The sequence below is a fragment of the Calliphora vicina genome, chromosome 1 (assembly GCF_958450345.1).
Source record: "Calliphora vicina chromosome 1, idCalVici1.1, whole genome shotgun sequence".
NCBI classification, from domain to species: domain Eukaryota; kingdom Metazoa; phylum Arthropoda; class Insecta; order Diptera; family Calliphoridae; genus Calliphora; species Calliphora vicina.
In genome coordinates, this window is record NC_088780.1 from 149,020,793 (window position 1) to 149,046,478 (window position 25,686).

General features: G+C 31.1%; 5 protein-coding genes across 6 annotated transcripts; 2 read left to right on the forward strand and 3 right to left on the reverse strand.

Moving 5' to 3' along the window:
* Positions 1–444: 444 nt before the first annotated feature.
* RpA-70 (replication protein A 70) lies at positions 445–6,090 on the reverse strand. Its single transcript, XM_065516124.1, has 6 exons — positions 5,894–6,090; positions 5,591–5,826; positions 1,460–2,416; positions 1,140–1,395; positions 761–955; positions 445–695 (listed from the first exon to the last, which is right to left on the reverse strand). Exons 1-6 carry the CDS (start codon positions 5,930–5,932, stop codon positions 582–584), a joined length of 1,797 nt encoding a protein of 598 aa, XP_065372196.1. The 5' UTR covers positions 5,933–6,090; the 3' UTR covers positions 445–581.
* Positions 5,182–8,167, forward strand: LOC135964066 (pre-mRNA-splicing factor ISY1 homolog). 2 transcript variants are annotated; one of them, XM_065516127.1, is made up of 4 exons: positions 5,182–5,190; positions 7,158–7,181; positions 7,242–7,402; positions 7,465–8,167. In XM_065516127.1, coding segments are annotated over exons 1-4 (822 nt in total). In that variant the 5' UTR covers positions 5,182–5,188; the 3' UTR covers positions 8,100–8,167. The 2 variants fall into 2 exon arrangements, with proteins under 2 accessions (XP_065372199.1, XP_065372200.1); XM_065516128.1 differs by lacking the exon at positions 5,182–5,190 and adding an exon at positions 7,082–7,099 and having other exon boundaries at positions 7,159–7,181.
* A 1,964-nt stretch (positions 8,168–10,131) lies between these two features.
* On the forward strand, positions 10,132–13,958 carry LOC135964058 (BTB/POZ domain-containing protein KCTD3). The gene is made up of 4 exons (XM_065516119.1): positions 10,132–10,380; positions 10,659–11,896; positions 12,338–12,457; positions 12,537–13,958. The coding sequence occupies exons 1-4, from the start codon at positions 10,325–10,327 to the stop codon at positions 13,475–13,477; spliced, it is 2,355 nt and encodes a 784-aa protein (XP_065372191.1). The 5' UTR covers positions 10,132–10,324; the 3' UTR covers positions 13,478–13,958.
* A 210-nt stretch (positions 13,959–14,168) lies between these two features.
* Positions 14,169–16,124, reverse strand: LOC135964059 (uncharacterized). The gene has a single exon (XM_065516120.1). It carries the CDS (start codon positions 15,975–15,977, stop codon positions 14,184–14,186), a length of 1,794 nt encoding a protein of 597 aa, XP_065372192.1. The 5' UTR covers positions 15,978–16,124; the 3' UTR covers positions 14,169–14,183.
* A 1,929-nt stretch (positions 16,125–18,053) lies between these two features.
* On the reverse strand, positions 18,054–25,302 carry LOC135964060 (serine-rich adhesin for platelets). The gene is made up of 9 exons (XM_065516121.1): positions 24,886–25,302; positions 24,383–24,520; positions 24,195–24,325; positions 23,333–23,448; positions 22,943–23,267; positions 22,716–22,856; positions 21,963–22,642; positions 21,565–21,898; positions 18,054–20,154 (listed from the first exon to the last, which is right to left on the reverse strand). Exons 1-9 carry the CDS (start codon positions 25,011–25,013, stop codon positions 19,139–19,141), a joined length of 3,009 nt encoding a protein of 1,002 aa, XP_065372193.1. The 5' UTR covers positions 25,014–25,302; the 3' UTR covers positions 18,054–19,138.
* Positions 25,303–25,686: the final 384 nt, after the last annotated feature.

Here is a 25,686-nt window from a genome sequence, read left to right on the forward strand (position 1 = left end):
TATTAACGATTAAAAAATAATGGTATAAATTCACCAAATAAAACGAATGAAGAACAATTTTAAACTTTAACGACTTGCAAATACATACAAATATTCTGGCAATGCTATTATTGCGCAGTATCGGTAAGTATGGTAGCATTCTTTGGTGCTAAAGTATTGTAGCATACTTTTAGGCGGTATAGTTTAAATAAATTTAACGCCATCTATTGGTTTTACATATTCAATTTAAAAAATTAAAAAAAGCGTTTTAAAAGTCTGGCAATACTCTTAAAGAATTTGGTATACCTTATAAGTGTTGCCAGACTGCACGTAACTGCATAGCAAAATCCTTACAGGAGATGCCATATTATTCAAAATAAAATTTAAAATTGTAAATAAAAGCAAGCCGAACAATAGATGGCGCTAAATTTATCTTAACAAATAAACCTAAAAGTATAAACACAATTATATATTAAATTTAAAGATATATTTTATTTTAGCAATGTGATTATTTCCTGTATATAATAACAAACATAAAAATTACTTGAAATTTCATCAAATAAAAGATACAAACATATATAATAATAGAAAAATACTTAAAATTAGGCCTTATTAATACCAGTTAATTCTTTCAAATTATTTATCAAATATTTATTGTATTCCTTGTAGTTAATGGGGGTGGCCGACTGAACTGTCAGTTTGTTGCGAGACATATCCTGAAGGAGAAATATAAAATGATTATAGAATAAACCAAATCAAACAATAACAGATTGCTACTCACTCCATATGTTTCGACTTTACAACGTATTTTGAACATGTATGATTGGAAATTAATGGAACTGAATATTTCTTCTGCTTCAGTGGGATTGTTATCCATGGCATCACCGATTTCCTGAGCTGAGCGACCCAAAAGCTGTTCAGCCAAGTCACTGAAACATGTAACCCAACGATTTGAAGTCCAATCACCAATGCTCATCTAAATATATATTAGAAAAAAATAAAAAAATAGAAACTTATAAATAAAATAACGATATTCGGTTTAATTTTTTGGATACACTTCTATTTGGCTAATGATCTTTAAACCTCATAAGGATGTGAAACTAATATATACTGTCACAGAGAAATATACATAGTTTAGGTAATAATTCAAAAATACTTACATTAACCAAAAGTCTATATTTAAAGTTGGGAAATACAGCATTACATTTTTCGCAACGATAATGTCCATTGTTTTCATCCACAACTTTTTTATTACATTCGGGTTGAGGGCATGCTTTGTAGTAAGCATTTTGACTCTTTATAAGATGTACAACTGCTTTAGTTTGGAAAAAGTCTGGTTTATCACCAGTACCCAAATTACGAGCCTCATGGAATGTACGCCATTCAGTGCTATAGCCTCCGCCACCAGCACCAGTTCTGAAATTGAATGCAAATTAAGCGTAATTGAAATCAATACTTGCAATTAAATAAAAGAACCTACCGTGCCGAAACAGAATTTGTAATATTTTCGCCACCGCCATTATCAAACCATCCACGCAATTTATGGCACTCTGGAATATCTGGATTTATTTTCATAACAGAACCATTGCCTAAACTTAAAGTTTTGCCGCCATTGAATTCACTGACCCTAGCCCCCTTTACGAGTATAACGGGCTGAACATGACCATCAAAATTGACGGCATCATCACCCCATATAGTCAAGGTAACCGCAGCATCACTGGTGTCTACCAAGACCAAATCGCGCTTTTTGAATTCTTTATTTGTGTTCTTTGAAGTGAATACTTGTAGATCACTAACTTCTTTGCACACACCAACACAGTCAACAGCGACCTTTGGTTCTAAATTGGCTACTTGGGATATGGGTACAAAGTCGTACTTAATCTCTGGTATACCAGTATCATCTTCATCTTCACACGCTTGTATTACTGTATCACTTGAGAATGTCATTTCATAATCATTCTTGAGTGTCGAATATTGTTTATTGGCCGGCTTGAGTTGGCATTTGGATATGAAATATACCTTATCCACTTCCAAAAAATCGTAATACTTATCGACTTGTTCACGGAATGCCGTAGCACGTATCTCACCAGAATCGTCCATTAAATCAACGTTAAATAGTTTGCCCTCTCCTTTAGCATTACTCCAAGTACGTATTTGCGATTTTGACATAACACGAGCTTTAATGACCCATTTATTTTGATATGGACTCAAGCTTGCAATGGGATGAGTTAAGCCGGCATTTAGTGTTTGATCCATAGTATTATTATTGTTATTGTGATTAGTGTAGCTTTCTTTTTTGGCAACTGGTGCTGCAGCAGCTGGCTTTGGAGCTGATTTTTCCTGTGAAGCTTCCGTGTAAGAGATAGGTTCACCAATCTTATGCTGTACTTCATCACCAGAATTTAAAACGGTCATTTCCAGAATAATAAGAACACGTCTACAAATATTCAATAAATTATATTTATTATATACACACATGGACAAAAGTTATCGTCATATCACTTATTTTTCGTTCGATGAACTACCACGTTCAGAAAAAAGTCAGAAAAAATTAATCATAAATAGTCCTTCATTTTACGACACATTTATTTAATTTTAGTAAAAACTAAATTTGCAAAATGTTTATATACTACTAAATAAATAGCTAAAATCAAATGTAGGTTGCATTTAGTGGGGACAAAAGTGTTCGTCACTTCACTTGTTAGTGATATTTTAAACGCTTTTATAAGTAGGCTTGTTTGTCAAATTCAAAATTAGTCTTCTAACTTTTAAGTTTCGTTAGATTGATCGTAAAAAAGAGCTTTAAGTCAAAAATGAGCCAAAAAAGAAAAGAAACATCAATCGAAGAGCGGAAAATTATAATAAATGCCCACAAGCAGCACAAATCAATTAAAGAAATATGCGAATTAGTGGGTCGGCCCCGAACTACCATTTGTAGCATTATAAGTCGCCACAAAAATGATCCGGAGTGTGAGAATCGTCCAAGAAGCGGCAGACCTCAAAAGTTGTCAGTTCGTGAAAAACGTGAAATAATAAAAATTATAAAAAAAGAACCTAAAACACCATCTTCGGAAATTGCAGCAATATTAAAGGAGTCCTCAGGAAACGAGGTACATCCTCGTACTATACGCAGAGCGCTTAATGTGGAGGGTTACAATGCCAGAGTTTGTCGAAAAAAGCCTTTAATAAGCAAGGTGAATCAAGAAAAGCGACTTTCTTTTGCTAAAGAATATTTAAATAAGAAAAACGAGTTTTGGGACAAAGTGATATTTTCTGATGAAAGCAAATTCTGTGTATATCGGTCGGATGGTCGCTCTTTAGTCTGGAGACGGGAAGGAACTGCTCTTCAAGATAAAAATATTCAAACTACAGTCAAACATGGGGGTGCTGGAGTAATGGTATGGGGCTGTATGTCTTCGGGTGGGGTCGGTGAACTTGTGTTCATAGAAAATATAATGGACAAACATGTCTATTTAAATATTTTAAAAGAAAATTTGGCAAAAAGCGCACGTAAACTTGGCATTGAATCAGATTATTATTTCCAGCAAGATAATGATCCGAAGCACACTGCCGATATAGTTCGCTTGTGGATCTTATACAATACCCCTCACACCTTAAAAACGCCTCCTCAGTCACCGGACCTTAATCCGATTGAACACCTTTGGGACCATTTAGACAAACGAATAAGAGAACACCATATAACATCAAAGAATAGACTTAAAGAAGTACTAAAAGAAGAATGGGTAAAAATTGCACCACAAGTTACTAAAAAATTAGTACATTCAATGCAAAACCGTCTACGAGAAGTGATTAAATCGAAAGGAAAGCAAACAAGATATTAACTCTAATGTTTTTTTATGCATAACTGCAATTGACGAACACTTTTGTCCCCATGAAATGCAACTATTTTTTGTTTTTAGTTATTTTTAATCGCCATAATCATTTATTTTAAGTTTTTATTCAATTAAAATGAAATAAATATGTTCTAAAATCATTCCCAGTTCTTAAATTTTGTGTTCGAATATTTTTCTGCACGTGGTGGACCTCCAAACATAAAATATGTTAGGTGACGATCACTTTTGTCCATGTGTGTACATACCTACATACAATTTTTGTTTTGAATTGTTAACTATTTATTAAGTTTAATATGTCTGCAACAAATTTCATAATTTAATGTTATGGTGAAATTTAATTCAATTTGATTAAAGTAAATTGCTGATTTGACGTTTTGCAGTAACCAACAAATATTTGCTATAACTGCAATTTAATGTATTCAAACAAATTATGTTGATTGTTAAGTTAGCTTTGAAAGCGTTAAGCTCATTTTATTTGCAAACGTTCGTGGTCACTTTACAAATTTTAATAATATTGGTTACATATTTTTTGATATTGCTGTTTGTATAAGGATAAAATAAGTTTTGTATTTTTAATGTTTGTGTTGTACATGTGACATTTAATTATGAATTTCATTATACATACAAGGAATTTTCGTGAATTATAGTTTGTAAAGATGCGTTTAATCGAAAAAAAATCAATCTGCGATCATTCATTTCTGATTAAAACACAATATATTTTTTTTAAATAATTTTAACTCACAAAACACTTTTTTTAAATATTTTAATCGGGAAAGGGCCTCAAAAGAAATTAAATTTTGTATGAAAAACTAAAAAAATTCAAATTGTTGTAAATACAATCACCCTTATCGTGGTTGGCGTAAACGTCATACGCCTACGACAGTTTCGTACTAGATTAAAGAAACAGTTTGCATTTTATATTTATTCTAATACGAAACAGTCGTAGGCGTATGACGTTTACGCCAACCACGATAATGGTGAATATTATTCGTGGAAGTGGGCATAATCTGCCATAATTATTCAAATTTGAGAATAAATATATTTTATAGGAATATTTTCAAAAATATTAAATGTTGGAAAAAATGGGTGAGTTCCAAAACATCATACAACTTTGCAGTGATTGCCATATCCATAGAGAATTACAGTAGCCCAATAGAGTCTACATACATGAATTCAAATTAAATTTCTTTCGTTGAAAATCGACATAAGACATGTATTATTATATATCTCATAAAAAAAAAACTAAAAAAAACTGCTTTAAATTAAAGTAACATAATAATTTTTCCTGTATGTAGACTTTCTTGGGCTACTGTATACATAGAGACGAGATACTCCGTTTTGTCAAAGAAAAAAACATAACACAAATAACAATAATATTTTATTGTTGCGAGAGTTAGGTTTTCGACAACAGACTTATGGGTCGATTATGGATGGTATTAAAGGTGGCAACTGACAGAGATATCATTTCTGTTGCCTTTATTTTTGTTTGACTAAAATAAGTGTTTTGTCTGTATGTATAATTCTCTATGACCATAACATTATAGTTACATACATATATAATATAGATATGTTCATTTTGGGATATGTGGAAATTCAAAAATTGTAAGAACAAAAATATCCCATTATCCGCTTTTATTCCGAAACATTAAAATAAAAATCGCACAGGGACGTCTTGATGTGTATGTACAACGCCAAATGATTTTGCTATGTATTTAATACTCGTATATACATATATATGTATGTATGTCTATACTTACTTTCCAGCATCACTTTTATTAACCACGGAAGTAATGTACTTGTCAACTCTGACAATGGAGTTATCCTTAAGTTTGCCATCGCCAAATGTTACATTCAATTGCGACGCCAGCATCGCAAAACTATTGAAATATTGACTGTCTGAGATCAATAAACGCAAGCGGTCAGAATCTCTGATTCGTTTGGCACACAGGATTTGTAGAACCGGCGAATCGACCTCCTCCCCAGCCATAATGCGCTACAAAAATATATAATATAAATTTATCACCAAAATCAATATACAACGTAGAGAATAATAAACTTACAGGAATGACGCCTTTAGAAAGAGAAGCTATGCCAGGCATTTTCGGTTTACAATTATTACAATCTTTGACAAAATAAGAGTTAAATTATTTAATTTTGTATTTAAAATTCTTACAATCCACAACGAATTAAGTTTTTTAGTTATTTTTATTTTCTGCTGAATTTCACAATCTTTCCGTGCACTTTTTTGTTTGGTAGTTTGTTGTAGAATGCGTGAAAATTTCACGAATTTTTGCGACAAATTAAATCAGGCGGGAATCAAATGTATGGGAAATTTTTTAATGAATGAAAAATAATAAGAAGAAGAGCCAGAGATGCAATATATAACCGGTATTATCTACAAAAAAATTTGTATATTGCAATAACTTATTGATCCGTGTTACATAACTCGTAAACTAAAAGAGACCTGCCAAAAATGTTAACGTTTCTATACTATATTTCTATAACCAAAAAAAAAATTTATAAAAATAACCAAAAACTTTTTCAAAAGCAACTGTTTTATACTAATAATTAATTTGGTTAAAAAAAATGTTTGGTGATAAAAAAAAAATTTATGGCAAAAAAACATATAAAAATCAAAATTTTGTGTCACACAAAAACATTCATGGAAAAAAATTGGAGAATAACGTGTGAAAACGGTGAAAACAAATCGTTGATGAGAAAAAAAAATTGTTAGCAAAAAACAGAATTTTGGGTCATTCACACATTTTGGTGAAAAAAATGTAGGTTAAACATTTTTTTTGCATATTTTAATCCGAATTTCTATGGCGTTATTTAAGACATATACATTAAATGCAAATTTCATATACATATTTAAATAATATATTGTGATTAAAAAGATTAAATTACTAATTCTGCAGATTTTAGAGAACATTTATAAAAGAATGCATTTTGATTATTTCCAAAAATGTAATATTTAAATGTAAAGTGCGAGCTTTATACATTTTTTACTACCCATAAAATATAGCAGAGTTTTAATTAAATTCGTTTTTAGTTCAATAATACCTAAATTGCAAATATAAAATCGATTCGTGATATTAAATTATTTTTTTAATTAAAATTTAAAAATTCTTTGTTGGGAAATGGGATATTTTTACTATCGGTAAAGCAGTGCAACAGTAATTGCAACACTGATTATATTTCAGCTGAACATTTTGTAAACAAAACGTTTTATTAAAAATACCACAAAGAAAAAGAAAAAAAACATGGTAAATATATTCAATTTTATTAATTATGCTTTTAATAAAACTACTTTACTTTTTAATAGGCTCGCAATGCTGAAAAGGCCATGTAAGTATTGTCAGATTAATAATAATAAAGACGTTAAAATTAAACCAAAACTTTAAATAGGACCACATTGGCTCGTTGGCGTGCTGCTAAAGAAATTGAATCTGGTGAAAAAGATCGGCGACCGTATTTGGCTTCGGAGTGTAGTGACCTTCCAAAATGTGAAAAATATCGTTTAGAAATTATTCGTGAAATTTCTAACAAAGTTGCTCAAATACAAAATGGTTAGATTTTTCGGATCCATTGATATGCAAATAAACCAATCTTATATTTTTACTACTTGCAGCTGGTCTTGGTGAATTCCGTATACGCGATTTAAACGATGAAATAAATAAACTACTTAGAGAAAAACGGCACTGGGAAAATCAAATATCGGCATTGGGAGGGCCACATTATCGGCGCTATGGTCCCAAAATGTTTGATGCCGAAGGCCGTGAGGTTCCCGGTAATCGTGGCTACAAGTACTTTGGTGCGGCTAAAGATTTGCCAGGCGTTCGCGAATTGTTCGAACAGGAACCACCACCGCCTCCACGTAAAACCAGAGCGGAACTCATGAAAGATATAGATGCTGAATACTATGGCTATAGAGATGATGACGATGGTATTTTAATTCCAATTGAAGATCGCATTGAACATTTGGCTATTCAAACAGCGGTTCGTGAATGGAAAGAAAAAATGGCTCGTGATGGTCATGCTGAAATGGATGACGATGACAATGATGATGATATTTATCCACTATCAATACCTGCTCGTGAAGCAGCAGAAGATGCAAAGGACTCTCGAAGGGAAGAAAATCCAATGGAATTACTTGCACCTAAGTTCACAGCTCATGTTCCCGTTCCAACTCAAAAAGATATAGAAGATGCTTTACTTAGAAAACGTAAACAGGAATTGCTAGAAAAATATGTCGGTAGCTCGTGAAAGTAATTAAAAGAAAATAAATGATTTCCTTAAATTTTTAAAGTAAATTTTGCTACATATAACTAAAATTTTAGTTTATCCTTCCAAAAAACAAAAAATAAATACATACATACATAATAGTATTAGTTGAGGCAGTATATGGCATTGTAAACCATATTTCAATATATTGTAAACTATAGATATAGGTATGTATATTAGGCTGGGTCGATTTGTATGGACGATCAAAAAGTAAAAAATCGTATAGCAGAAACGCAATCTACGGAAAATTCTAACAAGCAATTTACACGATGATTTTCGCGCATTTCGTCATTTATCCAATAAAAAAAAATATATATACTGAAAAATCATTGGATAAAAGACGAAATGCGCAAGATAGATTGCGTTTCTGCTATACGATTTTTTACTTTTTGATCGTTAGACCTATGGTTTCTTGGGAAAAATTTAATTTTCCGTAGAATGCGTTTCTGCTATACGATTTTTCGTGAAAAATCTACCCCCTAATGTATATGCATATTGGAGTGACTTACTTCGTATGGAGAGGAAATATAAATCTTGGTTTTATGATGTTTCAGTTTTTTTTTGCAAATATTTACATTTTCTCCCAAGACAACACATACAATTTGGGTTATCATTTGAAAGGACTTTTCAAGTCACATCTAACTGCGTAAACGTTATGTCTAGTCTGGCCCTTAATATTATTATATTCCACAATTTATTATATTTTCCAACGATTTTTTAAGTAATTTCAAATATTTAAAAATTTACTTCAATTGAATCGTTAATTTTATTTTCAATATTCGCAATAGTTCGCGTGTTATAGGACATTTGGGAGAAAATGTAAATATTTGCAAAAAAACTAAAATAAAAAGGTCCAACTCACGAACGGTTATTAACTCAACATAATTTGGGATTTATGCTTCATAGGTTTATTTTGAGGGGGTAACAAAATCACTTTTTTCTGTGAGTCTGTCTAATAAATTGTTAAATTTTAATGAAAACAATGTATGTAAATAATACTACATTTCCCGTACTTGTATCACAGAGTATAACTTTTATTTTAAATATTTCGATTTCAGTATTAAAATCGAAATTTATAATCGATCAGGAAAGAAATTTGTTCGGGCTCCGAAAATCGATGTCGATAATAATCGAATTACAATAAATTTACCTGGCAACATTCTTATTTCGTCAGTAAAGTCAATGCTGTTAACTTTTTCTTCTAAAATCGCTGAAAATAATATAAGCAATATTTGGACCAATGGGTTTGGTTTTGAATTTAAATAAAAAAATTAATCAATTTTTAATTCAAAAGTTATGTTTTTCAAAATAATAGTTTTTTTTCGAAAATAATGTTATTTAAACAAATTTAATTTAAGATCTTTAACGTAACAAATTATTAAATCAAATATTTTTAATTAAGTACTTTTATAATTGACATTTAACAACCACATTGTTTTTCTTTCTAGAAACCTGATATTTTTGATATAAAAATCTGGTTTCTAAAGTACACTTTATGCTATGTAATTTTGATTTGTTGTTTTCTAAAACCCAAATAAAAATTTCAATTAAAAAATAAAAAAATGTAAATAAAAGTATATTTATTTTTTCATAAATAAAAAAAGTTTAGGCTTTTTAATTTTGTTATATTTATTTTAATTACTAATAACTATTTATGTAAACTAAAAAGGTTACTTCATTAAATTTGTATACTGTAATAAATGTCCTTAATATATGTATATGCATGTTTCTTTTCACATCTGCAATAACTTTTAGTTTGATGATATTACCTTACATTTTGGTTATAACTTGGTTGTTTTTGGTAGCAGGTAAATGGTAATAAATGAAAAAGTAAATTTCGTATTTTCTGATGATACGTCATTTTGCATTTTAAGTGACGATATTTACATTCATCAAAGTAGCTATATTGTACGAAAAATCGCTAAATTACCACCACCGAGTAAAATGCAACAACGTCAACAACGTAGGAAACATTGATTAAATTATTTTTTCATATGTGGATTTCCAAAAATAAAACAATTGCATACTGGAAGTTAAATGTTTAGTCATAATAAATTTATTTAAATGCGAAATTCATTTACATATTAGCACTTGAATAAGAAGATTGAAACGATTAGCGGAGTAAACAAAACAATACGTACGCAGAGTGAGCCGAGCAGAACGGACCCCATACAGAAGCCACAAAAAAGTGGGGACAGTTAAGAGAGATGTCCTACTTTGCTCATAGTGGTGATTTGGTTAATCTAAATGTAGGGGGTCAGAGGTAATGTAGAATATGTAATTTATGTTGTTTATTGTTTTTATTACTATGTATTTCTAATTTTCTTGATTACGTTGATGTATTGTAATTTGTGTGGTGGAGAGACCTCAAAAAATTACGATAACAAATTGTTGTGTTTTGTTTATTTTGCGTGTACTATTTATTATTGTTTTGAGTGAAGAAAAGTGGATTTTAGTTGATGATGCACTTATCACACAAAATAATGATGTATGTATTGTGTTCTTATTGAATTACTTTCTTTTATCTAATTGAAATAATAGATTTTCAACGTCACGTCAAACACTTACCTGGATACCAGATACATTTTTTACCGCCTTACTTAGTGGCCGCATATCAAGCCTGAAAGATGAAACTGGAGCAATTTTTATAGATAGAGATCCATCATTATTCTCCATAATTTTGAATTATTTACGAACAAAGGAAATTGATATAAAAAACTGTGAAATACGAGCTTTACGCCACGAATCAGAATATTATGGATTGACCCCATTGGTAAAGCGTTTGGCATTATGTGAAGATTTGAATCATTCCTCATGTGGAGATGTTTTATTCTATGGTTTTCTACCAGCTCCTGCTATACCGCCAAATGATAATATTGTTGTTAATCAACAACAGGGATGCTCTTCCATTGACTCTAATTCTCCACGTAATAATGCGGTATCATCATCTGCTATTCCGGTACCCCTGGAACAATGCTTGCCATCAACTTCATCGGGTGTGGCTGCGGCAGGTTCAAATGCTCGTCCAGGTTCAATGGTGCGTGTACCAGAACCTTCAAATGTGGTTTCTAATCGCCATAGCACTCATTCGCGAAATTCTTCATGGGATTTACGATTGGGTCGTGGCAGTTCGACTTCACAAGACAGCCGCTGCTGGCCGGCTAACAATCGTGGAGAACATTCTCGAAATCCTTCATTAGATTTTATGCGTCATTCTCGAAATTCATCAGCTGACCTAAATAAACTAATCCGTAACGATGTCGGTTTAGTATTCTCGCCGACTCTCAGTTCAAATTGGGTTGATCCCCTGCGTGTGCAAATCATTAAGGCTCATCAAAATTGGTTTGCAGTGGCCTATGCTCATTTTGTGGCCTGTTATCGGGTCAAAGATTCCAATGGCTGGCAATTGGTTTTCACTTCTCCCTACATAGACTCCACAATCGAACGGATTGCTATAAACTCGAAGGTTAATATGTCTACGGCTGAACCCATACCCAGTAAAATGGTGGCTATTTCTTATGGCAGTCAGATACGCTTGTGGAGTATCCATGAGGGAGGGAATAAAACCGATATCGGTACATTTAACTTGAATGTACGAGTAGAATATTTGTTTTTTATTGGTAGCCAATTGGTAGCTTTGTCATCGTCGGGTAAAATAGGTGTTTGGCATGCAATGACCCAACATTGGCAAATACAGGATTTGGTACCAGTTCTATCATTTGATTCGGCTGGTTCTTTCTTACTGTTGGGTTGTAACAATGGTTCCATATATTATATAGGTAAGTTAAAGAATATTTAATTTCAATCTAACTCAATATGCAAAAAAGTAGTACATTAAAATTTATTGCTATAATTTTTATTCAAGTATCTAACTCTTTCAATTAAATATATGACGTTAACGTCATTCACATTGCTTCGAAAATTACATCTTCAATTAAGAACTTTTCCCAAAAAAAAACATGAAACTTTCAACAAATTATGTTTTTATGAGAATAGGTTGAAATCATTCTCTATTTACAACAACTTTTTAAGTTTATTCGAAAGGATTTTAAATTTTAGGTGCAGAACATTCGCGTCATGATTTAATTTTTTGAGAAGAAATATTAAACAAAGATTTTTTGATATATAAACGTTAATTAAACAATAATATCATTATTAATGATTAAACAACATGTTTAAGTAAGTTTTTTAGCAACCTAATGATCACATTCGTTTTACAGATATGCAGAAATTTCCCTTGCGCATGAAGGACAATGATTTACTGGTTACTGAACTATATAAAGATCCAAATTTAGATCCAATAACAGCAATTTCTGTGTATTTAACACCAAAAACTTCAAGTAAGTTGCACATTTTTAAGACGTATTACAGTTTTTTTGCTGTATTTTCAATATAATGTTGTTTATAATTATTATATAGGCATTAGTGGCAATTGGATTGAAATTGCTTATGGAACAAAGAGTGGTGCCGTACGCATTATTGTACAGCATCCCGAAACCGCTGGTCATGGTCCACATCTTTTCGAAACGTTTACAGTTCATCAAAGTCCTGTAACAAAAGTTATGCTCTCTGAAAAATATCTGGTATCTGTGTGCAGTGAATACCATCATGTGCGGACCTGGAGTCTAACCAGATTTCGTGGTATGTTATCAACACAGCCTGGTTCAACGCCGGAGGCCTCCTTTAAAATCGTGTCTTTGGAAGCTACTGAATCGAATTATAGTTATGTTGCTGGCAATGATTTCGGTCCTTACGGTGATTATGATGAGCAAATATTTGTGCAAAAGGTTGTACCCGAAACTGATCAACTTTATGTGCGTTTGGCTTCGAATGGTGAACGGGTCTGTGTGATCAAATCGGTTGACGGATCGTCGATAACATCGTTTTGTGTCCATGAGTGTGAGGTTAGCTCACGTATGGGTTCTCGTTTCATATTGACGGGTCATTGCAATGGCAACATACAAATGTGGGATCTCACAACAGCGCTGTCGTTATTTTCCAAAAAAGATGAAAGCCAGGCGCAGAAAATCAATGGCGGACCCGATACCAACGAGCTACTCCGCCTACTTGACCAGTGTGAGATCAGTAATAGCCTCTGCTCAACGCCTTGTATGTCACCATGTCTCTCAGCTTTTGGAGGGGTGGCAAATACCACTATAGCGCGCATGAAGGCCAGTAATTTGGCCTTACTCAACCAATCGTTGCAGCAAACATCGTCAGCAGCCACCACATCTTCATCGGCACCGGCATCATCGTCGTCATCCACAGCAGCATCATCTTCAGTTCAACATCATCATCAACAACCTGGACAATCTCAACACAATATGCCTCATGGCAATGGTGGTAACATAAGTGAATGAAATACGGTAGCGACGTTTGCAGAGGCGGCGCTAGTCGGGCGTATTTATTCACAACTTTCATTTTGTCATCTTTTTATTGGTTTTAATATTTTCTGTAAATTAGTTCGCGTCATAGCATGTTGTTTGTTTTATATTTGTATTTTGATGCTATGTGTCATAATCACTCCCTGATTGCACCACGAAAACCACCCTAAACTAACCTTGAAAAGGTAAAACATGAAAATATTAAATTCGATTAGAACTATTTGTTTATTATTACACATTTTTTATACTTTTTTTCACTACACATACTACTTATTTATATATTTTTTAAATAAATTTTCTATATACACGTAGATATTTAATTTTACTACAAATTCTTTAAAAGAGTTAAAAACTACATACACATTTTTATTCCATAAAAAAAAACAAAAATGTTTTAACGAATTAAAAATTATACATATTCAATCAATAAATACATATAGACAATATTAAATGTGAACATTTTGTAGATTTATTTGCCAGAGTGTAATAGGATGTTACGGATTATAAAATTTTGAATACAAAATTGTACGACGGAAATATTGTTTCGCCTTTTGCAGTAATGTTATCAATCATAACAAAAACAAGACTCATTTATTTTCAAAAGTATAACAATATTCTTTTATTAAATAAAATTATTAGAACAATTTATTTTCATTACAAGACAGCAATAAATACAATAAATTTAAAATTCAAGTTGTAGTTTTATATCACTAGATAAATTGTTAAAAGTAAATTTTAAATGTTGTTGGCAAAGATCTAAATGTTTTTCTTTTAAGGCTAAAGCATGTTTATTTAAATCAAATGCTTTGGTTTCTAAGTATATTTTTAAAATTTCCTCGAAATCTGAATCTTTAATGTCCACTGATAATTGTCGAAATATGGAACGAACATTATGATAACTATCGAATAGTTCATGTAACTCTATCTGATCATCTTGTATTTCGACTAGGCCTTGTTGGGTTTGTGGAATGTATAATGACTCCAATGATTTAAACATATGTTGGATATTCGTAGAAATTTGTTTTATTTTCAATTCAAAATAGCGATTGAAATATTTTTCACGTAATTGGCAAATTTTTCTAAAGCGTTCATCTATTTTGCGATACCAACCACTTAGTGTATTAAAGTCCTTGCTAGAATATGTATTGTCACACAAAGGCTTACTAATTATAGTGTGATTAATGTTGTAAGGCTTGGACAAAGATATTCCTTTGATTTGGCGTTCCATTAGCAGTGGTAAAGATGAGCGACGTTCTTTATTTTGTTTCGTGTTAAGATTGTTGTTTAAGTCTTGTCCTTGCTGTGGAAAAATACATTTTGTGCAATCGTTCGAAGACAAAGACATACGACGATTAAGATTGACGTTGTTGTTTAACAATAAATGTTTTCTTTTCCTATTTGTAATCACACTATGAGCCATTTGCAGCATTTCTATTGTGTCGGCGGTCATTTTAATATTGGTTGGTACATCAAACAGTAAAAGAGTATTTTGACTGGATATTCCTTCAATGTGACCCGACAGGCTTATGGTCAAGCCAGAGTGTATAAAATTACAATCTAGACCTTGGCAACCTTCCCCCATATGATCCATATAGTGGTGCCAATGACTACGATCATTGGTGTTCATCAAATCTAAATAGATATTGAAGAGAGACAATTTAACTTTAAAAAGATTTTGATGATGGTCGACTATGGAAAATGTAAACAGCAATTTTTCATGTCCTTTATTATCAGAAAATTTGTAATTATATTCGTTTAATAGCCACATCAGTAAATCTCTGGTGGAACGAAACTCATTTTTAGCATTTCTTGTTAACCGAAACGTTTTATCATTGTTATTGCAATCATCATCGCTATTGTCTCCTAGACCAGCTAGATTAGCTCTCATTGCAAATCCCTTTTCTGTGGGTGGATTTTTCGAATTTCCTAGACTCGCTGCTATGTCCAGACATTCTAGCTTGACATATTGTAGTTTATACTTCTGATGGTAAATTCTCTTATTAAGAAACGTAATGAACAGATCAAAGAATATAGTAATATCCATTTCTTGCTTAGTTGCAAAACGCATTATACAAGAATTTTTGTGCTTCAACAGTAGATCATCCATCACTATAGCCAATTCACATTTGATCATTTCAACGGTTGAGTGACTAACATGATCAAAATGCATTTTGTGAGAGATGTTCGTGTAAGGACCATCATCATCTTCAGTCGATAATAAATTTAATTGCAAAGATTTGTCATCGATTAACAACACCTCGGCCTTCGTATTATCACATCCTGGGTTATCATTTAAAGATTGCAAAGTACGTATTGGTGGCGAAGGTGGTACCACATGTCCATTTATATTACGTTTCATTCCAGCCTTGCCTCCGCATTTAGAATTTGTGTTTCGCATACTAACATTTCGATCCTCAAGATCTTGTTCATTAATATGAATAACAACACGTAAATGATTTAAAGTTTTGGCATTCATTGTAATAAATAATAGTAATTTTTAAATATTTTTTTAATACGAAATTATTTTTAAAAAATTATGATTTTATGTCTTTTCTTTGCGTTTTCTGATTAAATAACGGTTTGACGATGCGTAGGAAAAGATAAACAAATATTTTAGAACTTATGTATATTAACCCATGTTGAATTAGAAAAGTATAATGTGTGACAAAAGAATAGCCGAAAAGTTTTTCTGTATATGGTATCTATTTTATTGAACAAATTTTAAATCAATTTTAATAAATAATTATTGCATTTAAATCAAATGTTAAATTTTGAGGGCATATATTTAAAACTACCCAAACTAAATTGTCCACAAAATTAATTATTTAGTGGAAAAATATATACATAATCATTTGTGTTCAATTTTTTTTACTTGTAGATATTGATTCGAAATTAATGTCAAGTTACCTGTAAGGTAATCTGGTAGATATTTCACACAATATGAATCTGTATGTTGAAATTACGGTATGTTGAATCCCGTCAAATTATATGGTAAATATAATATTTGGGGTATGAACTAATTAAGATTTTTTAATGAAGATCTATCCTCAACTTTCCGTTCGTTCGCTGAAGTACATATAAAATATGGCGTTATGTTTTAGATTTTGCTTTAAAATTTTCAAAAATATATTTCTTAATATTTTAAAATAGTTTTTAGAAGTAGTACTTTACTAGAGCAACAAAACTCAGTAGATATTTGTTTAGTTTCAAGCTTCTCTGAAAGGATAACTTCAATAAGTGTTTATTTAATATGTCCTTTTGAACTTTTTGGCGAATTACATCTTTTTGTATTTTATTGTTTCGCCAGGCAATTGTATTTGCTTATTGAGCTTGTTAACATCATTCTTTGTTGGTTCCAAAATTGCATGTTCCCACAGCCAATCTGAATTGTTGTAGTTGGTTGTAAGACTTGGGAATACTTTGAAGACAACGTCTTGAATATTCATTTGCATTTGGCAGAACGAAATGAAAATAAAAATTATCCAGTAACTTTGATTTAGAGCGTAAAAATAAATTTACTCTCATTCTAAAAAAATATCCAAAAAAGTAGGCGAACAAAACGTTTGTTTTTTGGTATGTATTTTACTTATTTTCTTTGCAAGACTTGTAAATTGGGTTAATTTTCAACTTTTTTGTTTTGTTTACATTTGCAATAATTTGTTTTAAATATATTTTTCATGTTGATATTTTTATACCCTTCACCATGAGTGGCAAGGGTATATATAAGTTTGTTATTCCGTTTGTAATTTCTACATTTTTCATTTGCGACCCCACAGTTTCATTGATGTGAACATTTTCTTAACCATATATGAATAAAGAATTAGCACGCGTTTTTCCCCTTTCCTATTATTCTTATTCAAATTCAATGGATTTTTTTAACCCGCCAGTGGTGACGCAAATTTTACTTTTATAAATGGTGACCCCGGTCTAATGTACTAATAGTTACATTTTTTTAAATGTATGTTTTTTGACAATAAAACACAGATGTTTAATCAATTTAAGATCTTCTCCTTCAATTTTAAAATTCATAAAATTTTTTAAAAACATTAACGGAGAATAAATTTATTCGATTTTTTTAACACATCCGCATTCGATATCGAGTAAATTCGATCGTAATTTTCTGATTTGAGATTACGACATTTGATATCGAGCACGAAATTTAGTACATTTTGTTATAATTACATATCGAAATCATTTTTCGATACGATAGTTCATTCGATCGCGAGTGCGGTAATTCGGCCCCCGGTCTCACAGACATATAGGTTATATATAATATAATATATATAACCCATTGGCGGGTTAATCATAATATTTGCTCAAAAAAGCGTAACCACTTTTCAAAACACAAATTTGTCTGATTCTGCTTGCTCTTACGGGCGTTTTGTAAGAGAAAACATATATTTTATTTAGTGGTTACTTGAATTTCGAAAAATATTTACCATGTGTGACTTGGGAATTTGTAGAAATTATTTTTAAATAATAATAAATTATAAAATAAATAAAAAACTTACCAGTTGTTTTACACTACTATTCAATACAAATTAAAAAAAAATTTTTATTGTATAGGCATATTATAAAAGGCCTTATTTATAATATATAATTTTATTTCATTTTTTATTTTCTGAAATAATAAATAATTTAATAAAAAAATAAACATACATACAAATATTTAATGCAGTTGTTCTTCTTCTAATCTAAACTTTAGATAGCTCTTAGTATCTATATAAACAAATTAAAACTAAAAAAAAATAATAATTAAATAAAAAATTTTATGTTTTAACAAAAGTGCATGAGTGCGTTCAATTGTGCATGGTACTGTATAGTTTAAAGAAAAAAAAATGAATAACTATTTTTAAATACACAGTAATAAAACAAATAAAAATAAAAACAACGTTTAGCTGCATTTGGTATCGCAAAGTGACACTCAAAAATGGATAAAACAAAAATTAAATAAATTTAAATAAAAAATGGGGAAGAGCAGAAAATCTAACAAAATATAAGTAAATATTATAATAAAAACAAATTTTTAAATAATAATCATAATAAAAAGTATAATAATGTACATACATACAAAGTGCACATAGTACGAAGTTCCATTTCCAATTCATTGCAAATCTGTAATGTACAGTAAATATTTACATATTCCCACTTTTATTTGTTAAATGCTGTTATTTAATTGTGCTTTAAATAACTTCATATGTAAATGTTTTTAGGAAGTGAATGATAAACAACCTACAATTTGGCTGTCTTCAATATACAAATTATTCAAAATAATTTAATAATTTTACACTTCCAATATATGTATATGTATATAAGAAGGGTGAACTAAAATATGGTGCAATAGAATTTGGAAATGGTGTTTTATTTTTTTTTAGTAATGTAAATCGAACATTTTTAAAGCTATAAACAAAGATTCTTATAAAGTATCATTGAAATGATATGTGTGCAAATACTTAATGATGGAGATTGCTAAGCAAAGCCTTAAAAATATGTATTTTCCCTATAACTCTCGCTAACTGTGTCACTACAACAGCACTATTAATTTATTTGTTTGTATATATCTATATGTATATATAAAAAAAGTCATTAATTGGTTAATTAATGGAATCACTTTAGAGTATGTACTTAAAAAGTTGTTTATACTTGAAAATAGTCATTGACCAAAATATCTGCATTTGGATCAGCTGTCAAATTTATTTTGGAACCATTTGTTGCTAATGTTTTGGTGGAATGTTCTGGTTGGGTTGCCGATGGCGTGTGTGCTGATGAGCTAGTGTTTGATGTAACCGGACTTAAAGGTGGCGAGCTCAGTTGGGTGTCATCAGAGAACTCGGTCTGCAGGCGTTCGTAAGGATTTTCCTGCCCAGATGTATTCAAATAGCAGACGGATTCATAGTTGGGATCGGTTTCACTGCCTGTAAGGGATTCATATTGAGAAGAGGAGGTAGGTGTTTGGCGTGAACTTATTGTGCTAGTGGTGGTCAGATTAGTGGATGTGGAATTAATGGAACTAGTGTTTAAGATGGAGCTACTAGTAATGGATGTTGGTGATGTTATGGATAAATCGGCGGTGCGTGGTGTTAGTAACTCATCTACCATTGATTTGTTGGAATTGCTGAGAGGCAAATTTGGTGTAGTCGGCTCAGTTTTCTCCGCTATGCGGGCATAGTGATCACTATCAGTTTCGTGGCTACCATCTGCACCTCCTTTTGCTTCTAAAATACTGGCATAATTGTGATTGGCATCGGGTCCCTTAACATCGGCAATAGTACTATAGCCTCCTGTAGTAGCATTTCGCACATCATCGATCTCTTCTCCCTTCACCTTGCTGTAACCGTCAATTGAATCTTCATCGATATTTATACGCTTCTTTTCCAGTACTTTGGCATAACCATCATCTGATGCACCTGCTGAATTGATGCTAGTAGTAACATTTGGCCCTTTAAGCACTTCATAATTTGGATCGTAATCGGATGATTTTTTTTCACTGTCATCAATTAAGGAGGAATTTATTTTTGGTTTTAACAATGTTTCATATCCAGGATCATTTGATCTATTTGATAAGCCGGGATTAGCAATAGTTTCATAATGTTTATCGCTATTGTTTAATTGTACACTATAGACGGTAATCGGTGGTTTTGATGAGGTATGAACTAAATTATTTGGGGGGAATACACAAAATACAAGAGCATTTAAAATAACTTGTACAAAAATGGCAAATAATAAAAAACAATTAAACTATGTTGCATTCATGGGTATAAATATAAGTAAATAGTAAATTTGAAAGTGCTAAGTGAAAAGTTAATGATAAATTATTAAAAAAATAGAACATTTTCGTATATAAGAGTACCTCAGCATGAAATATATAGTTATGTATAAGTTTGTCATTCCGTTTGACACTTTTCTTGCTCGATCCATAATCGGCAAGAAATTCTTTTTGGTGGAAAATTTTTTTTTTTGGTAAAAACAATATGTTTTTGAAAAAATTTTAAATTGTGTTCCCGATTTGACCCTTTGTCTATAGATTGATTTTCCAGAGTTTAAATAACAACTGAATAAAGACCATATAGCGGATATATTGTTGTATCAGTCATGTATGTATGGGTTTAAGAAAGTTAATGCAATAGACATTTCTACATCGACTGCGCTATCTACACCATTTCAAATTGTATTTCAGAAGTTTCTAATTAGAACCTTCCTGGATTCTATAGGCAGTTACAAAGTTACAGCTTTTATACTCTTAACTATTATAAGGGTCTCGCGTCAGTTACTATGACTATATTCGATGTATGATTCGTGTTTTATTAAATGTTTAAGCCGAAATAGCACTGATTCTTGTGCAAAACTGTATTAATAATTTATTTGAGTTTGTAATAAAATAAAACTAAAATTTTTAATAAAGTAAAGTCCTCTCCTTTTCCCTAATCTATTTTTAAATACATACATCAAAGGTTTATAAAACAGATTTTGTATGGACATTTTGTTTTATAAACCTTTTATAAATTTAAAAGTTGATTATGGATATGGGGATAAATAAAAAGCTTCTATTAAGAAAATCTAATTATTTTCTATGTAAGAATATCCAGAAATGCTGTCTAAAAAAAATATATTAATTTAAAAACAAATTAACTTTTCACTTTTAAAAATTAAATGAAATCATTACAAAATCATTGTCATGCAAATACGAGTAACAAGCACGAATTTTTAAGATACTAACCACTGGTTCCAAATTGAGAAATTCGTTGTATATTTTAATTTTACGGTTTAGTTATTTTTTTGGTTTTTGGTATTTTAACATTTAAAATGATATTGGAATTGTATTTTTGTCTCATTTTGGCAAAACTAAATTTATGTCATATATATGTATGTAGTAATTTAAATTGGGGAAAAAAGGAGTAAAGCATAAAAGCGTTAATTATTTTTGGAACAAAGAAAAAGTGTGTAGGAAGATATAAAACCATGAAAGAGGAAAAAGACACATACATATAAACAAAAAATATATATAGATATTTATATGGAAAAAATTGTTTAGATTAGTGAAAACAAATATAAAAACTACATACCACCCTCTCGTTGGCGTTCCTTTTGCAATATATGCGTATAACAATCAGATTTACGATTTTCAATGACACCATGTGACGAATTTGATCTCATAGCATCAGCTGGTATAGTTTCATAGCCATGATCCTTAGTGGCACCATAGCTATTGCTGCGTAAACGACTTCTATCGCCAGTGCTTAAAATTGTAACATTATTCTCTAAAAGATCAGCGGCCATAGAATCTAAAGGACTTAAGCCCAAAGTAGCGGAAGTATGTTCATCGTTTTTGCGTGGCAATACTGGAGAATTATTTTGGGATGAAGGTGAATTGCGTGAAAATTTATTTTTCTTCATGACCTGTCGCACAAATTAAAGCATAAATTCAGTATTTTTGATGGATATTATAAAATTAATAACTTACCTTTGCATACATTCCCTCGATATCTTTAGAAGGACTTAAGCTCTTATTTCTTCTCTGCGGTGAACCATCTTGCTGTGATAATTCTCCTGAGCCCAACTCATTCATCTCACCCGCACATTCAATCACAGAAATTACAGAATTACGGCCAGAAGTCAAGTTGCTGGTGGAACTCATTGCTTGCAGTTGAGTTGTCGAGGAGAGATTTGACTTGGGAGTCGGTGGTAGTGGTGAATTGGCCTGGCGTTTTTCTGGTTTTGGTGAACCTAAATTGCACAATGAAGAGCTATTGTTAGACGATGCCGAGGCCTGCCTCGAATGCATTTGGGCCCGCAAGCTATCGACCGGTGGTGGTATTGGTGTATTATTCGCATTGTGCTCTAAGCTCGTCCGTAAGGGACCAATAACCGAACTGGTAGAATGTTGAGACGTCAATGAAGTATTAACATGGTCGCATGATAACAGTGAACTGTTATGAGCTGCACCACCAGTCAGCGTAGAGTTTGATGATGCCAAAGTTGATGTACTGGCATTATTGATTTCAACTGAAACTACTATAGAATTGGGTGATTGCATCGGTTGGATCTGGGCATACGTTTCAGAACCACTGGTATAAATATCGGTCGTGGTGTTGGCATGTTGTAAACGTGTGTTGGGATCTTCAATGGCAGCATAGGTTTCGTCTGTAAAGAATAAAATGTAGAAATCATTATTTTAAATTCATGGTTTTTGTTTGTCTAATATTTCTTTACATACCCGAATCGTCTGAGACTGTGGCATAATGCGAATCATTTACATCACGTGAATGTGTAGTGCTGCGTATTTGTGTTTGAGGGGCTGGCTGCTGAGCTAAAATATTCGCCAAGGGTTCTCGTACACTAATACTCGTATAACCTTCTGTGAAAGAATAAAATAATGATCATGTAATAACTCGAAAAGTATTGTAATTAAGCAAATAAAGAAATTTCAAAAAATTCACTTACTTGAGGAATCTTGTGAGTCACCACTAAAATGCTGATTAGCTATTGGTGGCGTCATATAAGGTAAATCTTGACTGGCCGATATCATGCCAGCGATTGCCGAAGCAGCAGGTATTTCAACCTGAGGTGCAGGGGTTTCATTGTGATTTTGTGAATTATCACTGTGATGAGATGTACGCTGCTGATGTTGTTCATTGATAGTAGACACTGATTGAGTACCTGTGCTTTGAGCACTAATATCCACATGAGATGTTGTGAGTTGGGCATTAACTGATTGAGATGTTGAAGGCGCATTTAACTGAGCATATGGATGTTCTGTTGGCCTTACCTGAAATTTTATGTTTTTTTTTTATATTATTATTTTTTAGATATTTCATTAATATAAATACATACTTTAGCATAATCGTGTGGTGAGTTTTTAACTCTTGAATATGGTGAACTAACGTCGTCAGCTTGACTTATGGAACTATGTTGAGAAACGCTTATTTGCTTCTTTAAACTGGGTGTAGCTAACACAAAACAAAGAATAATTACTTTTTCAATTATTTGCAAAAACAATTTGTATCATATAAGGTTAAATTCAAAAATTAAGAGTTATTTTATTGTTTGATAAGAGTTTATTATTATATTTATTCTTGATTCATCACAATCAATAGTCTTTGTTCAAGTATTAAACAATTAAAATGCCATATAAAGTGAAATGTTTTATTTAATATTTTATGGATAATATAATGAGGGCAACGACTAATTTTAAATATATTTAAAATTATAAATATAAACTAAACATGATAATCAACTATAACTTTCATAATTCTTAATTTTAATTGCATTAAAACTTCCAGAATATCATATTAACTTCATAAATATGTAATACGTACATATGAATGTACATATCCTTTGTTAAGCACTAATGCAAATATTGTGCATTACTTAATAAATAATTTAAAAATGTGCTAATAAAGAATGCTTTAGAATCAAAAGATTTTAGCAAACAAATATTAGGCAACTTTTTGCAACAATGTACTTATTATTGAATAATAACATAATAAATATGAGTCATGTGACCTTCTAAAATTAAATAAGTGTTAAGCAAAAAAAATCAGTTTCCTATGAAACTAATATTTACACCAAATAGATTAAACAAAAGACAATATTAAATCTATGTTAAAATAAATATGAAAATGACCTAAATTTTTCAATTATGTAAACTTTGATAGGTATGTATATTATTATTATTAATTGAATAAAAACTTACGACTTTTGTTTTGATTTTGAGATTCCAATAGCATTTTATCAGCTACAGTTTCGTACAACTCGGAGCCTGTGTCACCATTAACATCAGCTACCGGTATGTCGGGCAAGGAGCGGTGGGCAGCTGTACTGGCCCTATTAATATAACAAATTTAATTACACACATTTTATATGACAAAAATCAATAAGTACCTTTTCTCTGAGTCTCCTTGGGATATTGTAGAATTATTAAGATCCACATGCGATTCACTGGTGTTTAAGGTGGTAATAACTACAACTTCATCAGGATCATTTAACTTCACTTTACCCTCAAGACCCATTAGGTCATTTCTATAAGAAAATAACAAAAAAGTTAAAATTTCTTATAGGTACATACAAAAAAATATATATTAAGCGAAGCATAACATAATTAAATAGCATCACAACATTACAGCAATATAATTATTATGTTGCATTATCACACAATATGTTATGGTAAAAGCTTAAAATCGTTTGGTTGTTTTTTTCTTTCTTGTATCATGATGCATTGGTGCTGGCTTGACTTTCCCCGTGAATTCACTGTTTACTAAGTATTACAACAACTACAATAACAATATCATCAATACATAACATCTGTGGTTGTTGTTGTGTTGTTTTTAGAAAGGTTTCACTTAGCTCCAAGCCACAGTCAAGCAAGCTCCCTTGTTTGTACTTACTTTGGCATTTTTTTCTTGCAACAGAGACAGGCTGCCAACATTACCACCAATGTTATAGCGACATTTGCCGACATCAACAATATAAACAAGAAATTCTCCTTTTTATACTCCTCCTCGTCTTGTAACATTATTTATTACAATTTTCGTCGAAATTCCTCTTAAATTAGTAATAACTGATGTGTTGGTATTATTAATATTTGCAGTGGAATGAAAGCCAGAGGCAGTAAAATTTTGTATAAGCAACTAATAAAATGTCTAGTAGACATTGGACGTATTTGTAAATTGTATAAAATCTATATAAAAAAACCAATAACTGCCAATGATTATTTATTTTTACACTTTTCTTTAAAATCTTATAGCATTTTTCACAATAATACACAATTAAAAAAAGAATCCACACAAAAATACATAAACCGAGGTGGAGAAAAAGTCAAATAAAAAATACATTTCACTTTTGACATTAGTCAAGAGAAAAAATAACAAACAAACTGCAGCCAACTTCAGAGCGAACATTAATTTCACCACAGGCAATTAACAACAAGAATGCCAGACTCTCAACAAAAATGGCCGTTACAAAAGAGTTTTTCTCTTTTTATTAAAAATCTAAGGCCTTAAAAATCAAATTAATTAATAAAACTGTAATAGTTTGTATTAATCTATTAAAATATTTATAATTTTTTAAACATATCTTTATATATTTCAAAAACAAGGTACTGTAAAAATTTCGTAAAGTTTGGTGTTGCCATATTTAGTAAGTTGTATGTTTGTTCAGAAAACAATGTGGCAATTAACAATTTGACA

Coding starts and splice junctions, on each gene's coding strand:
- RpA-70 (XM_065516124.1), bottom strand. CDS start 5,932: ATGCCTGGCATAGCTTCTCTTTCTAAAGGCGTCATTCCT. Junction 1,396..1,459: donor ACAAATTCTGTTTCGGCACG/GTAGGTTCTTTT, acceptor ATTCAATTTCAG/AACTGGTGCTGGTGGCGGAG. Junction 696..760: donor GTAAAGTCGAAACATATGGA/GTGAGTAGCAAT, acceptor TTTCTCCTTCAG/GATATGTCTCGCAACAAACT.
- LOC135964066 (XM_065516127.1), top strand. Junction 7,182..7,241: donor CGCAATGCTGAAAAGGCCAT/GTAAGTATTGTC, acceptor AACTTTAAATAG/GACCACATTGGCTCGTTGGC. Junction 7,403..7,464: donor AGTTGCTCAAATACAAAATG/GTTAGATTTTTC, acceptor TACTACTTGCAG/CTGGTCTTGGTGAATTCCGT.
- LOC135964058 (XM_065516119.1), top strand. CDS start 10,325: ATGTCCTACTTTGCTCATAGTGGTGATTTGGTTAATCTAAATGTAGGG. Junction 11,897..12,337: donor TGGTTCCATATATTATATAG/GTAAGTTAAAGA, acceptor TTCGTTTTACAG/ATATGCAGAAATTTCCCTTG. Junction 12,458..12,536: donor TTTAACACCAAAAACTTCAA/GTAAGTTGCACA, acceptor ATTATTATATAG/GCATTAGTGGCAATTGGATT.
- LOC135964060 (XM_065516121.1), bottom strand. CDS start 25,013: ATGTTACAAGACGAGGAGGAGTATAAAAAGGAGAATTTCTTGTTTATA. Junction 24,521..24,885: donor TGCAAGAAAAAAATGCCAAA/GTAAGTACAAAC, acceptor ATTTTCTTATAG/AAATGACCTAATGGGTCTTG. Junction 24,326..24,382: donor CAAGGAGACTCAGAGAAAAG/GTACTTATTGAT, acceptor TTATATTAATAG/GGCCAGTACAGCTGCCCACC.
- LOC135964059 (XM_065516120.1), bottom strand. CDS start 15,977: ATGAATGCCAAAACTTTAAATCATTTACGTGTTGTTATTCATATTAAT.